The 16,929-nt window shown below is 38.1% G+C and overlaps 1 protein-coding gene across 3 annotated transcripts in view; it reads right to left on the bottom strand.

Annotated features, from left to right (window-relative positions):
• RGS7 (regulator of G protein signaling 7) overlaps positions 1-16,929 on the bottom strand; it is a 514,737-nt gene that overhangs the window by 77,030 nt on the left and 420,778 nt on the right. For all 3 annotated transcript variants that reach the window (XM_058533555.1, XM_058533554.1, XM_058533556.1), the window contains 3 exons: positions 8,478-8,542; positions 7,504-7,580; positions 7,298-7,379 (listed from right to left, as the gene is read on the bottom strand). In XM_058533555.1, coding sequence (XP_058389538.1) covers positions 7,298-7,379; positions 7,504-7,580; positions 8,478-8,542 — 224 coding nt within the window. The remainder of the gene's footprint in view (positions 1-7,297; positions 7,380-7,503; positions 7,581-8,477; positions 8,543-16,929) is intronic.

The following is a 16,929-nucleotide window of genomic DNA, read 5'->3' as shown; positions in this document are numbered from 1 at the left end:
GGGAATTTAAGACAGACTCTCTGCTCTTCAAAAGACCACAGTCTGATAAATATTAAAACAAGTACTCGGAAGTTAGTGTCAATAAAACTACTATAAAATGCTAATATATAACTTGAAGTCATAGCCAGAGAAATCAGGTAGAAAAAAGAAATATAAGGCATCCAAATCAGAAAGGAAGAAGTAAAATTGTCTTTGTTTGCAGATGACACAATTTTATATATAGAAAATCCTAAAGGCTCCACCAAAATCTGTTAGATCTAATCAACAAATTCAATAAAGTTGCAGGATACAAAATCAACAAACAAAAATGGGTAGTGTTTCTATACACTAACAACAAATTATCTGAAAAAGAAATGAAAACAATTTCATTTACAATAGCATCAAAAAACAATAAAATACTTAGGAATAAATTTAATCAGGGAAGTAAAAGATATGTACACTGAAAACTATAAGATATTGATGAAAGAAATTGAGGAAGAGACAAATAAATGGAAAGATATCTTATGTTCATGGACTGGTAGAATTAATATTGTTAATTGTACATTCTACCCAAGGCCATCTATAGATTCGACACAATCCCTATTGAGAGTCCAATGCCAGTTTTTACAGAAACAAGCAATCCTAAAATTTGCATGGAATCACAAAAGACCCCGAATAGCCAAAGCAATCCTGAGAAAAAACAAAGCTGGAGGCATCACATTCCTGATTTCATACTATATTACAAAGCTGTAGCGATCAAAACAGTATAGTACCAGCACAGGGGGCCAGCCCCGTGGCTTAGCTGTTAAGTGCACACGCTCCGCTACTGGCAGCCTGGGTTCAGATGCCAGGCACACACCGACACACCGCTTGTCCAGTCATGCTGAGGCGGCGTCCCACATACAGCAACTAGAAGGATGTGCACCTATGACATACAACTATCTACTGGGGCTTTGGGGCGAAAAAGGGAAATAAAGGAGGAGGATTGGCAATGGATGTTAGCTTAGGGCCAATCTTCCTCAGCAAAAAGAGGAGGATTGGCTGGATGTTAGCTCAGGGCTGATCTTTCCCACACACACAAAAAAACAGCAAACAAACAATATGGTACCAGCACAAAAACAGAGACATACACCAATGGAACAGATTCAAGACCGCAGAAATAAACCCATGCATATATGGTCAAATAGTACTTGAAAAGGGAGCCAAGAATACTCAATGGAGAAAAGACAGTCTTTTCCATAAATGGTGCTAGGAAAGTGCTAGAATGGTGCTGGGTAGTTTTTATATTGAGATCTGACTTTCCAGTCATTTTCACATTGGTCATGCAGAATCCAACATGGGGAAGAAGAATTTAAGCCTCATTCCCACTCTACCTAATAACATTTCCAAAATATAAGGCCACCTTCCGTGGGTGCTTTCATCCTCAGAGTCACTAATATCCTTAACAATTTCACAAATTGTTGCTGTTGTTCTTATTTTTAACTTTCTCCCTTCACCATTTACCTCTTCACTCAAGTTCAGCCATGTTTTTTAGAAAGTATGGTTTCTAGAACTGGGCACAAACTCTGAAATGGAGTCCCTTCAGCACTGTGACAAGCAGAATTTTTACTTCAATTTAACTAGTTGCTAAGATTCTATTAATAACAACTGAGAATGCATTAGCCCTTGAAGGGGCTTCATAAGAATACTGAAACATTAAATACACAAATCAACTCAAATCCCAAATTAATTTTGACATTTACTACCATTTACAGTATTTCTCCCACTATCTTCTTGAGTAGTTAGTTTTTGGCAATCCCATCTGGATTCCTTGATGACTAAAGAGTCCTTCTCAATGTTATAACATTTTTTCTTTTTTCTGGAGAAAACATGGACATGCTTAGAGAAACTAAATTTCTTTCGTAAGGTATGAAGTGCAATTGAATGATTACAGTGTGTTAAGTGACCTCATAGTTTTTAAAAACGTAAAATCATATTACATCTATTTTCTACATCTCTAAGTATAAATTCACGTAACAAGTTATAATATTTTACATTAATTTTGTAAAAATATACTTTAAAGATTCTGAGCTGCTTTTCGAGCTCTCCCTTTCCCCACAACACTTCCGGCTAACGGCTTCCAACCCATTTTTGATTAAGTAAATGCCAGAGTCAAACCAGATCAAATCAAAGCAAACCAAACAAAATGCAATGCAGCAGATCACCTTTCCTCGAATTAATAGAAGCTTTATAAGGATTAACTGTTCTCTGTGATATTGAAAGCTTTAACAACGGGATTGCACAAGAGAAAACAAAACGAAAAAAAAAAATTCAACAAATAATATTGTTAGGATAACTCCATTTCAGGATCTTGAAAACAAAGATATTTTATATATTGATGAAGTTAAATCAATCCAGGAAAATAGAATTACATAACTCAAAAGTCCTTCAATGAAATTGTGTTATAAATCTGTGACATTTGAGTAGAGAGCTTTTTATTCTAATGGGAATATCCATTTCTAGACTTTTAAAACTGGCAGTGGTTAGTCCATATTTTTATAATTAGTCTTTTTCAAAACCCAAATAAAAATAAGAGCATTCTTTGTAATCTCTTTCACATACTAATAATTTATGTAAACTAGATATATTTGTATCTTTATAAAAATTTTAGATCATTCTTGAAATAATGTAGTCTATAGGTTGCACAAGATTATTTTATCTAAATATAGGAGATAGTACTAATTGGGGCAACACTGTTGGAAGTAGCCTTTTAGGATGCATGTTGGCTAACTATCCTACACTTGATCTTAGCCAAAAGGCTCAGAAGTGATGGCTAACTATCCTGAGAGGGGTTTTCTATATGGGATTTGGGTTCCCCTAGATCAGGGATGTGTAGCTTACAATGTCTGAAAGATGCCCTGAACTCTGGGCTGTTGAAAACAGCAAAAGGAATGAAAAAAGAATATTCAAAAACCCAGAGTAAAATATACAAGTAAAATATACCTCTAACAAGACCTCTATAAACATGTATATGCCATACATTGAATATTGCTACCTAACTATTTATCCTTTCTTTGTGCAGGATGGATGCATACAGTGAGGCTCTCACTCTTGCTACAACTGTTTCCTTGGACTGCAGCCACCTACTCCCCCTTTGCTCCCTTCCTTTGTGAATCAGACTACAGAGTCAGAGATACATTGGTTCCAGGCCTGGCTGTGCCACTACTAGCTGTGTGTACACGGCAAGCCATGTAAATACCATGGCCATCTGTATTTTCCCCCAGAAAACAAATGGTGCAGCCACACCTACCTTGTTGGGTCAGTGACTATGGTCATAAAATGCTTCCACTGGATGTGAGTTTTAGGAATTAAGGACGATGTTTTAATTAACTTTTTATGCTTGGCCTTAGCACAATGTCTGGCACATGCTGATATAGAACAAATGGTATTATTACATGATGTTGCATGTTTTAGAAAGGGTGACATGTTGAGGTATGCTTTGCTTCATGAGGTTCAGATATGGCTTTTGAAGGAAACAGTGATTAGGTCATTGCATTGGCAGATGGATCCAGGACAGACACACTTAAGTAAAAACACTGGGGACAAAGGCTACTCCCCAGACAGCTCAAAAAGTTCCACAGGTGGGTAGGGAATAATCCCTTTGAAGAGGAGAGTCGAGACTATCAGACTCATTCCAAGTACACTGGCCGATAAACACCAAGGAAGGTCACGTTGTTGTAATTCTCATATTGCCTAAACCTAGAAGACAGAGTCCAAGTTACAGAATAAAGGCCTAAACAAAAAAGGAAAGTGTACGGAAAACAAAGAGTCCGAAAATAAAAGAGAGATACTAAGAGACAGATCCCACAGATTAGCTGCCTCGACATCAGCAATTACTGTCAATGAACAGCAGCAGCCACATTTGGACCAGTGGTGAGGAAAACGCGCCCACTGAAGAAGGTGAGAATTAGTCAACACCAAGATAACATCCCCAGCATTCCGTTAAGGTCAGCCCATCTGATGCAAGGTATATGCAAATGAATCATGAGGCTGAAGCGATAGGGAGACTACTGAGGGAGTGGTCTCAGAAATTGTTCTGGTTGGACCTTGGAACTAAAAAGGAAGGCTCTGATTCTCCTTGATTGCATTCCGCTGGATGGGTAGACATTGGTGAAACCAACAATGTGTAGGTATCGCCTTCACATGACCTGCTGTTACCTTCAGTTTTGCCTGTTATCCTTTTTCCTGTTCCTCTCTGCATCTCTTCACAAAGGAAGTTGAACAATAATTGTCTTCCACATGCCTGGTAACATGCCAGCTGTCTTTACACATATGACCTCATTCAATGTTCACATCAACACTGCCAGGTTGGTATATTTCCACTTTATAAATGAGGCTTCTAAGTCTCAGAAAGGGTAAATAATTGTCCAAGGTGAGCCTAGTAAATGATGGACCCTGGTCTGCCAAACTCCAAAGTCCACGTGCTTCCCACTCTGCCACTGGTCTCCCCATTCACTTTGGCCACTGGTCACTGGCTGTCATGACTTAAACTATGTCCAGCACATAACTGGACAGTCTCGTGGATACTGAGATATCTACTTGTGAGGTATGATGTACAATGGTAGACCCCACATATCCCAGATAAACCTCTGGACTGTTAGAGATCTTGTCTGATATTTTCCTGTACATACTGTAGGATTCTAGGTTGCTTGGGTGAAAAAAATTTGGTGTCGGTATGGAAAACTTGGCTTCATTGATTCTGTTTGGAAGATATTTAAATTTTATAAGATGACCACCACAGGGTAGAAAGAGTCTTCCATTACCACCACAGTCAGAACAGACTATAAAGCAGACGCTTAGCTATAGAAATAGCTATTAAACTTTAAGCATGAGATACAAGACTTCAGCTCTAAATATATTGATTTAGAGTTCATTATGACAGCTGCAGAATTAATTTCTAGGGATAAGCACAGAAGCATAGCCATCCTCAGAAACTATCACAATATTGCTGTTTTTCTCTAGATCATGTTTTTTAAAGGGATAGTTATCTTAGAAAGCTCTCTTTGTCATTGCTTAGTTAACACTATGGCCAATGAATAGAGATACAGCTTATATATTCTGCTGAGGGAACAGCCATTAAAAGCTCCTGTGGGAGTGTCTTGGTGCTAATGTCCCTGCCAGCATCATCTTTATCAATTAACCCTCACTAAGGACCCAGAACTCTAAAAACAAGATACAAGGCGCACCTGTGTGGCTGACATGGCCTCCAGGTGTGTCAGCACTTCATATGCACCTGAGACCACTTCAACATGTTTAAATTTTTTTAGAAAAAGCCAATGAGACATGAAGTTGTAACGTAAGAAAAATGAATAGTTAGAGGAAGAGTTGGATTAAGGCAGTGCCATTTTCAGAGGCACACAGACAACCTGAAGCCCTATTTTTTTTTCCTTTAGGAAACAAGCAATGACCAAGTATTGCACAACATGCTCATTTCAAGCCCCTCATAAGCATCTACAAGTTGAATATGGGAGGTGGAGCCAATAGCTTCAGGGTGGTTTCTGCCTCCAGATGCTCCTTGGGATGAATTTCTAATCGGAAGCCTAGTGAGAGGCGCAGTGGGGGACCCCTTGGAGAGCATGCATGTGTGCTCCTTGCTGTTGCGGGGACACAGAGGACCAGGGCCTGACTCACACTAGATAGTGCAAAAAACAACTGAAAACAGGTTCTGCCTCCAACAGAGCACACAGAGGACAGGGGACCGGCTGAGTAACACTCAGGTGATGGAGACGGGGAGCGTGTTGAGGTGGGATCAATATACACACTCTGAACATGAGCCTTTGCCATGGAATGGATGTGGGCAGTGCAGGGGAGCTGGTGTGGAGGGTGTCTTTTCGGGTTTCCAAGAGTACGCGGACCATCAAAGTTGAATGAGGCTAGAGATGGGCCACCAGATGTCCATGGGCATAAAGTGGATAACCATGGAAACATAATGTATTGACCAATTTCTAGAGACTGCTAAACAAACAAGCAAGCAAGCAAAAATCCTACTTCATATCCTTACAATACTTATGCACGTGACCTCACAATCCTTTTTCACCATGAGCAAGAAAACTCAAGCTGAACTTTGAATAAGAAAGCCAGTTAAGACTCAATTCTAATCTGTTGTGAATTCAAAAGAGAGAAAAATTCAATGAAGAATTTAACAATTGCATTGCTATCTGAAATTGAAATACATATAGATAAACAAACCTTTGGAAAACAGACCTACTTTAGTCTGACCCTGAAGGCAGCTGAGAGGAAAATTTTAAGGTATTCTCATCAATTTTGATTTGTCTCATGTTGTGAACCTGTTATTTATTCTAATAATAGTTATGTAAATATTATTCCCTAATGCCTTGTCTGTATTTAAAGAAATACATAGAAGACAAAGATATAGCATCAAAATAGAAAGAAATATATGGGATTAGACATCCTTCCTTATAAATGCTCATAATCATTGTTTAATTTCTTACTGAAATTTTTCTGATATTAATCAAGGACATTCGTTATTCGTTACTCTGAGTCACATGATTAACATTATGTAAGAAAACCAGCTAAGTTATTGTATGTGGATCCAATGACCAGTTACATCATTAAAAGTATGAGCTGATTTGAATCTGAGCCATTTAAAATGTTCATCTGTGATAGAGACAGAGACTGGATTGGTGGTTACCAGAGGGGAAGGGGAGAGGGAGGAGGGTGAAAGGGATAATTCGGCACATGTGTGTGGTGATGGGTTGTAATTAGTATTTGGGTGGTGAACATGATGTAATCTATGCAGAAATAGAAGTATAATGATGTACACCTGAAATTTATACAATGTTATAAACCGATGTTACTGCAATAAACAAAAATTAAAATCAAAAAAATAAAAAATAAAAAAATAAAATGTTCATCTGTGAAAGCTGATATCCAAAGCAGGTTATTAATAGGTTTTAAAAAAAATTAGGGGAGGAACAACATTTTGACTTACTCTTTTACTATAAATCCAGAAAAATGTAAACAGTAAGCCATGCAAAACGGCTTCGTCACAGTCTTCCTGCTTTCAATGGTATAAAAGCATTAAGCACCTCAAATGTCGAGAGTGAGCAAGTGACGTCATGGTAGAAAAATGCATAGTTTTATAAATTAGATATTACACTATTGAACTCTGGTCATCTTACACAAAAGCAGCAATCTTTTCTAACTAATTCACCGAGACTTTGGGAAAAGCCATGGGGTTCTTCTCTCACTTTCTCAGGGCATTCCTCGCCTTCCAAAGGCTGAGGTTATGAACTGGAGACAACGCTGGTGTGCTTACCACAGGTCTGTGCACGTCCCAGAACGCTCTCTCCTGGCTGTCGAGGATCTTCCTCTCGATCTTGTCTCTCTTCCTGTCCACTCTGTCAACATCGTAACAATGAATCATAAGTAGTGCCTCTTGTGATACAGATAATAATTGTAGTGCCTCTCTGGACAAAAGGTCCCAACTTGAGCAAATCTTCCAAAAGACTCACAAGGACTCACTTTGCTTGTGCTTCTGCTTGCATGAAAATGAACTCCCATTTCCGGGCAAACGCCCTCTGCAGCCTGGCCAGGCTCTCCTGAAAATACACCACAGGTGAAGACATTCTGGTTCTCATCCTCACCACTCCCTTCTAGTTTATCTACCGCGCGTATTTGTCAAGAAAACAGGTGTAGAATTTCTAAAGTAGTAAGTGTACTCTGGTTCTGAATGAGAAGTTATGCTCACTGAATGCAACTAATCCTCATATTAACAATCACAGAGGAAACAGAAAAACCTACTATAATTATAATAAATTATAATATAATTTATAATTATAAAGTCAATTACAATAATTGACTTTAGAGAACACAACTAAAAATCTAAAATACTAAGATGACCTTGTATAAAAAAAGTGCTCAAGACTAATCCATTTTCTGTGGCCATTTTACTGAGGCACAGGAAAGGGATACGTTTCTACTATTGATCCAATGTCTATCCAGTTCTTGACGATAATGTAAACCCTTGGCAGCCTATTACCCATTTCTAGAAAGTGCTTCAAATTCAGTCATTCACAACATAGCAGCCATCTGAACAAATTACATCAGATTGATTTTATCTGCTGATGGTGACCAACTTGAAGGTTTTGCAAAAACCATTTTCCCAGTGTAAATGCTCTTTAATTCTCTAAGTTTGGATATCTCCACTATATGTAGAATGTATCTAAAGATTTTAGACTTAAGTCAATTTTAGCAAATAAGGTATGCTTCCCCCTTCTACTCCGAGTTTGTGTATTTAGAATTTCACTGTCCTCAATGTGAATGATTTGAGGAAGCAAGCAAGTCAGGGCTTTATTTTTATTATGCTGCCTGATCCCTGGAAATCTGACCCTTAAAATCTATGAATGTAGAAAGTTAACAGAGTCCCCAGAAACGACCACAGGCCTTATTCCTGTTCATTTTATGACTGTCTTTGCCAGGAAGGCCTTGGTACTTACAGCTTCGTAGTCTGCTAGCTCGAGCCTCGCCTTGTTCTGCATTGTCCTCTTGCAGAGGTAAACCGCTGCGGGGAAAAATCAATCATTTCTCACATGCTTATCAACACCGACACACTAAAAATAAAAATATGTTATTACCAATCAAGACATATTGGTTTTTGCCACTTTTTTCCCAGTTGTAATTTTCTATTTTTATTTTTTTTGACAAAAATAAATAATTTGTAACCTTATTACTGAAATTCAAACGTAGTCGTATTTATGGTGTTATAAGATAATAGGCATGTTTAGAAACTTGCTAGCCATTTCTTTATTTTTATTAAATGGTTGTCACGATCTTAGCTTCCTCAAAAAATAAAGGGGGAAAAAAGCCTTTTAAATAAGACATCAAATGAACTTAAACATCTAGATACACAGAGAACACCATTTTGTAGAAGGGAATTGCATGAAGAGGGAATCATTACTGGCACATTCAATTATTCTTCTGTCAATAGGAAGATTCTATTAATGTAAACTGAAGGCTCCTTGGCATCTTCTTTGTGTCGTTTCACAAGGAACCATCATCGATCAATCGTTTTGTCACTAGGAGAGACAAGAGTACGACATCTTACCTAACTACAATGGGACTACCTTTTAATTCCATTTTCCTGAGGACTTAGTCTCCTCGGCTGCCAGGGAGAGTCCATCTGGGCAGCAGATTTATGGGATAGGTGACAGAGGGAGGGAGGATGGTGACAGCAGCATTGCCATCGAGCAGTCAAATTTCTTCAGTTATTTCAGGAATATTAGTGACTCTTACGACAATATCAAGACATTCAGAGCCCTCTGCTACACTCTCGATTTCCAGAATATTTTTTGTTATTTTTCCATAATATATGATATTTGAGTCTCATAAAATTCAAGATAAACTATATATTCTAGATGCCGAATAAATCCACCAGATGAGGACTCTCAAATATTACTTTTCGTACGTAAGGCAGGCTCTGGGGGACGCCTTATAAATACCGCTTTTGCACTAAGCTGTACCACCCTCAGTTTGTGATAATGAAGTCTAGCTGGAATCACCGAGGAAATACCTTACACAGAAAATCTGAGACCACTGCAAACATTGATGCTATTTATCCAATTTCTGCCTTCTAAGGTTTCCCGTATGAAGATCAAGGGCAAAGGAGGGCGCCAACCGTGGAATGATGCTAACATTACTACGAACTCTAAGAACCCAGGATACGATTTCAGAACATAGCTTTCTACAACCTACCATGGTAATTTTATTTTTTTAATAAAATTAGTAATTTTCAAAATGACTCATTTTCAAAATTAGTAAAAGTCAAACATCAAAAACAAAAATGACATGATGTGTTAATTTCCTAGTTGGCCACAGTTTGTGCTCACTCCTGAAGAAACTCTTACTGTAGAGGCCACTGTAATTTTCACAAAATACCTAAAATGTTCTTGGCAGTTGGTAAAAGAGATCATAGCGTATGTGCAATACCCCTGAGGGTGTCTCTTCACGAGGGAAAGATTGAATCTTTTTAAATATCTAATTAAATAACTTCAGCTTTCTTGTAGAGTTACCTTTAATCAAATTTCAAGCCCCAGCTAAGTGGCCCATCAGTTGTTCCTCCTCCATGTCTCCTCCTGGATTAGCCTTTACTTGCATTATTGATTCTGGTCATCTAATCTTTGTTCTTTTCAAAATCAGACCCCTTTTGGGAAACATATTTCTAACCTCATTAGGTAAACTAATGAATAAAAGCAGGAGCAGGGTGATTATTTTTTAGATGACTCTTCACTAGGAAGTTATGCATCCTTTAATACAGGTGTCCTAGAATGCAATTTTTCTTTAATTGTCTAGGAAACACAATGAAAGTGTGGACAGGCAGCACCAAGTAGAGAGTTGTTTCACATGCATTTGTTGAATGAATGAATGAATAAATGAGTAGGACCTTTTCAAAAGAAACTATTTAGAAGTCAAATCAACTTAAGCAATTTCTCCCAGTCTCTTTGGTAAAAAGAAAGAAGAGAAAAGGCTGGGTTAGCAGAGTAGGGAGTACTCTGGATACTGCCGAAAGCAGAGCAAATATGGTCGTGCCTGGAAGGGCCCAACCCTCACCAATCCAGTCTAGAGAGTACAGTATGTCGACAGGTGCAGATGATACTTCTATTCTTTATCAGCACAAAGTATCAGCATTGGGCTGCACGTGGATGAGGAAGGAGGTCCAAGTAGATGAAAGAAGGTTTCAATTCTGAGAAATTTCCCAATTTATCAAAGATTGAAACTAAATGAGAGTAGTTAGGCATAGTCAAAACTATGGCTCAGCCCAAGTGTTTTTCTGCCAATCTCTAATTATTTAGGCATCAAAAGTGCTGTAGAGGATGTTGCCTATGGACCTAGGCCCAGGTATAAAGTGTGAACTGTTTTTAACATAGACCTTGAATTTTTTTCTGCACTGCCCAGATATTGAAAAGATCAACTAAAAAAGCCATTTCTGGAGTTCTACTTAGGATATTTTCCATTATCGAGGTTTTAATTTCAATTTTAAATATATCTCTCTGCAGTAGTTTTCTGGGAGACCATAATGAGACAATTTTAAGGACTTAGAGGGTCAAACACACAAGTAATTTAATAGGATGCTATGCCACTATGTGGAAGAAAGTTTGAGAAAGCCTAAGTGCTACTCTGGCTAAAATAGCTGTGTAGTAAAGGCATAGAATTTGGCCTGACTACAACTTAGAATTTAGATGGAAAAGTTAAAGCTCCTGGTTCACGCGTCTAACTGAATAGAAAGTGAATGCTGGTGTTAGTTTTTTCCATTTTATTTCATTAAGCTCTATAAGGTGGAGTAGTCTGTTGAGCAAACACCGATGTCCATGACAAGAGTTCATGGAGACGTATCACAGAGGTCAGTGAGAAAATCACCAAGATCCTGATATCTAAATACAGACAGGACACAAATATAATTCATAAAGACTAGGAATACAATTGCCAAATAAATATTTGAAAAATATTTACGTACAACCAAAGTAATACAAATGTCACACATACTGTCATAATGCAACTCTATTTTTTCTCTTCCAAAGTTTGCTTTGTGGGCCAATTCTTCCCCTGTCCCTGAGTAAGAGCTCAAGCAGCTTCCACAGCCTTGCTTGTCACTCTCGGGTAGTTCAAAGAGTCCCAATTTATTAATGAGAATGTCCATCCCAAGTAATTGTTGAAACTCCAAGCTTGGTTTATAGTCTTGAGGTTTTCGCCTGTCCCCAGCTCCTTTGGATGAAAGAAGTGTGAGTGGCTTCTTTCTCCACCTTGTTCTTCTGTGCCCCCCACCAAGTATTGCTAACCAAGGCTTCTAGTCCTTCAGGGGTTGGAGGATGGGAACGAAGGAGAGGAAAGGGGATTGCTGAGGTTCTTCCTTGGCTGATCCTACCATGGTGATCTAGCATCACCATTCTCTGGACCTGGCAGACGTTTAAAGCTTATTGTATTTCTCACCGTCCTTTTGTGGATGCTTTGGAGAACCTCTCCCCGCCATTGCTGGAGATCTTTCACCTGCAGTGCCCTTGTTGGGGCTGATCAATGCCACAGCCCTTGGGCTATACCTCTAGCCCCTCTCTACAATGCTGCTTGCCCCTCCAGGCTGCCTTCTAGGGCAAGACTGTCTGGCACATGGCTTAGATCACTACTAACAGAAACATTCACGCGTTCTTTGCCCTGAAAGAAGGCCACAGAACACAGCCACCTCCCTTTCAACTCCTCCATCCATACCTAGACAGCCTCTCTTGTCCTTTGTAATTCCGAAGCCTGGAAGTTCATGGTCCATTGTGTCCCCAGGGGTGGGTGACTCCTGTCAAGCACTCTCAGAAGCCCCTTGAGGTCTCTCTCACTGGGCTTGAGGTGAGGGGCGCCCCTCCTCTGCTCCCTCCTTCCACTCAGGGCTGGTGGAGGTAATGACTCCCAACATCCTAACAGCTACAAAATCAGTCTTCAAGCCAACGTCTACCCTTTAATACCCTCAATGTGAGCTGATGGCAACTACTGTGAATGTGTGTGTCCATCTAGCACAGTAGTTTCACATCTGGTCTTGATCCACTTAATGCTTTGGCTGGATTTCCATTTTAACATCTGGTTACAAAAATCACTTTCCACTCATCAAAACAGCAAGGATGTTACAGAGTAAGAATAACCTATTCTGGCAACAGAAGAGTAAAACAACACTGCTGGTGGGCATGTAAACAGGGGAAATCTTGGAAAGGGTTTGACAATGAGTAATAAAGCCTTAATAGGCCATGGTTCCATACTTGTTTCTCTGAGACTATAATCCAAGGAAATAACGAGAAAAACAAAGAGACAAGCATCCATGACATGGAGTATAGGAACCCAATGGGAAAGGGGCAAGGAAATCATGAATATTTGTTCAATGAGATATTATATCATCATTCAAAATGATGAATACAAATTGTTTTACCTCAAAGTTGAAATAATTTAATTTTTAAAACCCTTAATCCTTCATTATAAAAGTTCAGACAATACAGAAAAAATATAAAGATTAAAGTAAAAAATTATTATAATCGTATTTCTGTCATTATTTTGGTCTATATTCTGAATTTTTCCTTTCTATATACATCCACAAATATACACATGAATATTCGTAATTATATCAAAAATTTATTTTCATACATTTATTTCAAATATGCTCAAACTGTACTATATATGCTGTCTTATAAACTTTTTTCTTTAATATTATATTGTGGCTAACTTTTCATATAAATCAGTGCTGTTCTGTAATATTCTTAAAAATTATTTCATGATAACGTAGTGTCAAGATATACAGCAATTTATTTAAATGAGCCCTTACTGTTGGACACTTGGGTTACGTCCATCATTTTGCTATTATATACTAATACTTCTGCAAACATAGGTGCAGGTATGTGTATATGCATGAAAGTATGCATGTGTGTATGTCTTCATTTTTTAGAAATTTTCTATTTCTGCAAAGTGTTATTGCTGAGTCAGGGAGTATGCACCTTCCAAGCCTTTTGATCCTTATAACCAAATTCCATAAAGTTTAGATACGAGTGTGTCTCATACCCTCTGCCACTCTGGAGAGTCTATTTTCAGCAAAGCCATGAGTTACTCTGTTAAAACTTAAACCAGATTGTCACTGCATTCAAACTCTCCATTTTTTCCCAACTGCTTCCCATCTCATCTCATTCTAGGTAAAAGCCGAAGACCTTGTCATCCTGATGAGATGAGATAACGTTATCCTCTGACTCTCCCTAAGTCACACACCAGAGGTGCCCCCAGACCTCTGCCCCTTTCCCTCTTTCTGGAAAGCTCTAGCTCTGCCCTCAGGGCTGAACCAACCTTCTCTCAGTGATGTCTCCCTCCTGCCTCCCCAGTCCCTTACCCACTTTCTTCCTCCACACAACTTTTTAGCTACTAGCGTGTAATTTACGTGTCCATTTATGTGATTAGCTGATTAGCTTCTTTTCTTCCCCTGCCGTCTCTGCTAGAACTTCAGCTCCGTGAGGACAGAGACGTTTCCCTGTTTCGTTCACCCTGGTAGCCTCCTGCCTAGAAGAGTACTTGATACACAGTAGATGCTCAAAACATGTTTGTTGAGGCAAAACATTGATACATGTTTATTGATCATTTGAATAATTTTTTCCTCTGTTAGCTATTCATGACTTTGCTAATTTTTCTATTGGGGGATTTGACTTTTTCTTATTAAGACTAAAGGCTCATTTATATATCAGAGATAAAAACTAATATTAGGTATATATGTAGGAGATACATTTTTCCCAGGCTTTTTGGAAAAAGCTTAATAAATAATACAGATAACATTGAGTATACTTCAGCAAACACTGATTTAGTTTTAAATTTTATACATGTAGTTACAGTTTCAAATTATTTCTATATGTGTATATATATATATATACATGGCATCCGCAGTACATGTTCTGCAACCTGCTTTTTTTACTCAACATAACATTTTGAGATGTAACTAGGCAATTTTCCATAGTTTGTTTCTCTTGACTGCCGTAGTCTATCTTATGAATGTAGTGCATATTGTTTAGCCAAACACCTATTATTAAATACTTAGGTTGTTTTCTGTTATTTTCTTCCTAGTTGTATCGAAATACAATTGACATACAGCTCTGTATAAGTTTAAGGTGTACAGCATAATGACTTGACTTATATATATTGTGAAACAATTACCACAATAAGTTTAATTTACATCCATCATCTCCTATAGATACAAACAAAAAAGAAAAAAAAAGTTTTTTTCCATGTGATGAGGACTTTTAGGGTTTACTCTCTTAGTAATTTTCAAACATACCACATAGTACTGTTAATTATAGTCATCATATTGTACATTACATCCCTAGGACTTGTTGCTCTCATAACTGGAAGTTTGTACCTTTTGATCACCTTCCTCCAATTCCCCCACCCTACCTCCGCCTCTGATCTCTTTTTCTATGAGTTTGGCTTTTTTTTTTTTAAGTCTCCACATATAAGTGCGATCATACTTTCTTTTTTTTTTTTGAGCTATTACAAATAATGATTCAGTAAAGGTTTCGATTAACATATATTCCTGGAATTGGTTTTGGGAGTTTGTGTGACAGGTACAGTTTGAATTTTATAAGACACTGCCAAATTTCTACCCAGCGATGCACAAATATCCTCACCCTAATGCCAAACTGGCTCTTCTGCCGGTCTGGATGAGGGAGGTGTGTTAATGTCCCACACTTCCATTCTGTTTCTGTATCTGTTTTCTTATATTTCCATTAGTGTTCATATCACAGATTTGAATGTAAAAGATTTCTATGGAATGTCCCCTTTACTATTTTGGCTCCATTATTTAATCCTGTGAACCGTGGATTATTTTTCACTGGATCTGTATTGCAACTTCTAGTGTCATTTTCTACTTGTTTGACCTGGTATATCTTTGTCTAACCTTTTATTTTAACTGGAAGAGTCAGTTTGTTTTACTTATCTTTCTTGCAGACAGATATTATTGGGTTTTATTTATGACCTAACCTAAAGATTCTTGTTCTTTTTTTTTGAGGAAGATTAGCCCTAAGCTAACATCTGTTGCCAATCCTCCTCTTTTTTGCTGAGGAAGACTGGCCCTGGGCTAACATTCATGCTCATCTTCCTCCACTTTATATGGGACACCACCACAGCATGGCTTGATAAGTGGTGCATAGGTCCGCACCCGGGATCCGAACCCACAGACTCTGGGCCGCCGAAGCAGAGCTTGAGAACTTAACTGCTACGCCACCCGGCTGGCCCCTAGATACTTGTTCTTCGAATAGATGAACTTAAATATTACATTCATTCTTATAACAGTTATGTTTGTTATTCCTTTCCTTGTATCTTCATCTCTCCCTCCCTCTCTCTCTCTGATTGTAATTCCTTTGTTTTCTACTTTTTGTTACATGTTTTTTTAAATTCCTCCTTCAATAATTTAGAAACAATAAAACTTGTTATTTTTCCATTAGTGACCATTCTATATGTTTAAATAAATGCTTAAATATATATTTCTTGAATTTTAATCTCAGAAATTAAACATTACCCAATGCTTTCCTCCATAAATGATGAAGAAATGAACATATCTTCCTTCCTTCCTGTCTTCTAATTTTTTTTAGTGGCTAGAATTTATTGTATGCTCTGTTATAGCTTTTAAAAATTAATTATAGTATTCGCATTCCATTTGGAAACTATTTTTATCATAATTTAGATCCTGGAGGGCATGTAGAGAGAGCTGTTGTCTTGGAAAATTAAAGTGAGGAAATTTTCTCTTTGCATAATTTTTGAAAATCTGAATTTGCTGAAACTTTTCTATCACAGCCCAGATCCTCCAAAAAGGAAAGATATTACCCATGGTGGCTGCCCTTATTATTTCTGGTTTCCTCTGGCATTTGGTCACTTGTTTTGGAGGGAGACCAGTCACTGGTGAAGTTGAGCTAGAAAAAGATGCTGATAATCCTGGGTTTTCTGTTCCAGATGTTGGCTGGCAGGACCAACAATCCTTCAAGGAGACTATGTTGCTCTTCTCCTACTTTCTCTCCTCTGCTCTTATGCTTGCTCCCCAAATATCTGAGAGAGCCTGTGCTGCTTTATGGACTCTAGGTCAGGTACCAAACTTCAGGAGAGGCTAGGACTGTCTTTTCCGGTGGGGTGTTTAAGCCTAAGAAACCTAGATCCAAGATGGGGCAAACCTTTCTCTGCCCTCCCAAGATTTACTCATGTCTCCAGCCCTCATGTATTGATATTGGGAATCATTAATGGGATTAGTCAGAATTTCATCCAATTCTGGAAAGCTGTCCTAACTTCTTGAGAAAAGAAATTATAAGTCTGATATCACCATCTTCCTTTCATTTGCTGAATTCTATGGATTCCAGAAAAAATGCATCTTTCAAGTGAGTGGTGTGTGTCATCATTCTCTAATTT

The sequence above is a fragment of the Diceros bicornis genome, chromosome 38 (assembly GCF_020826845.1).
Source record: "Diceros bicornis minor isolate mBicDic1 chromosome 38, mDicBic1.mat.cur, whole genome shotgun sequence".
Classification (NCBI taxonomy): Eukaryota; Metazoa; Chordata; class Mammalia; order Perissodactyla; family Rhinocerotidae; genus Diceros; species Diceros bicornis.
This window is presented reverse-complemented; position numbering and strand designations above follow the sequence as displayed.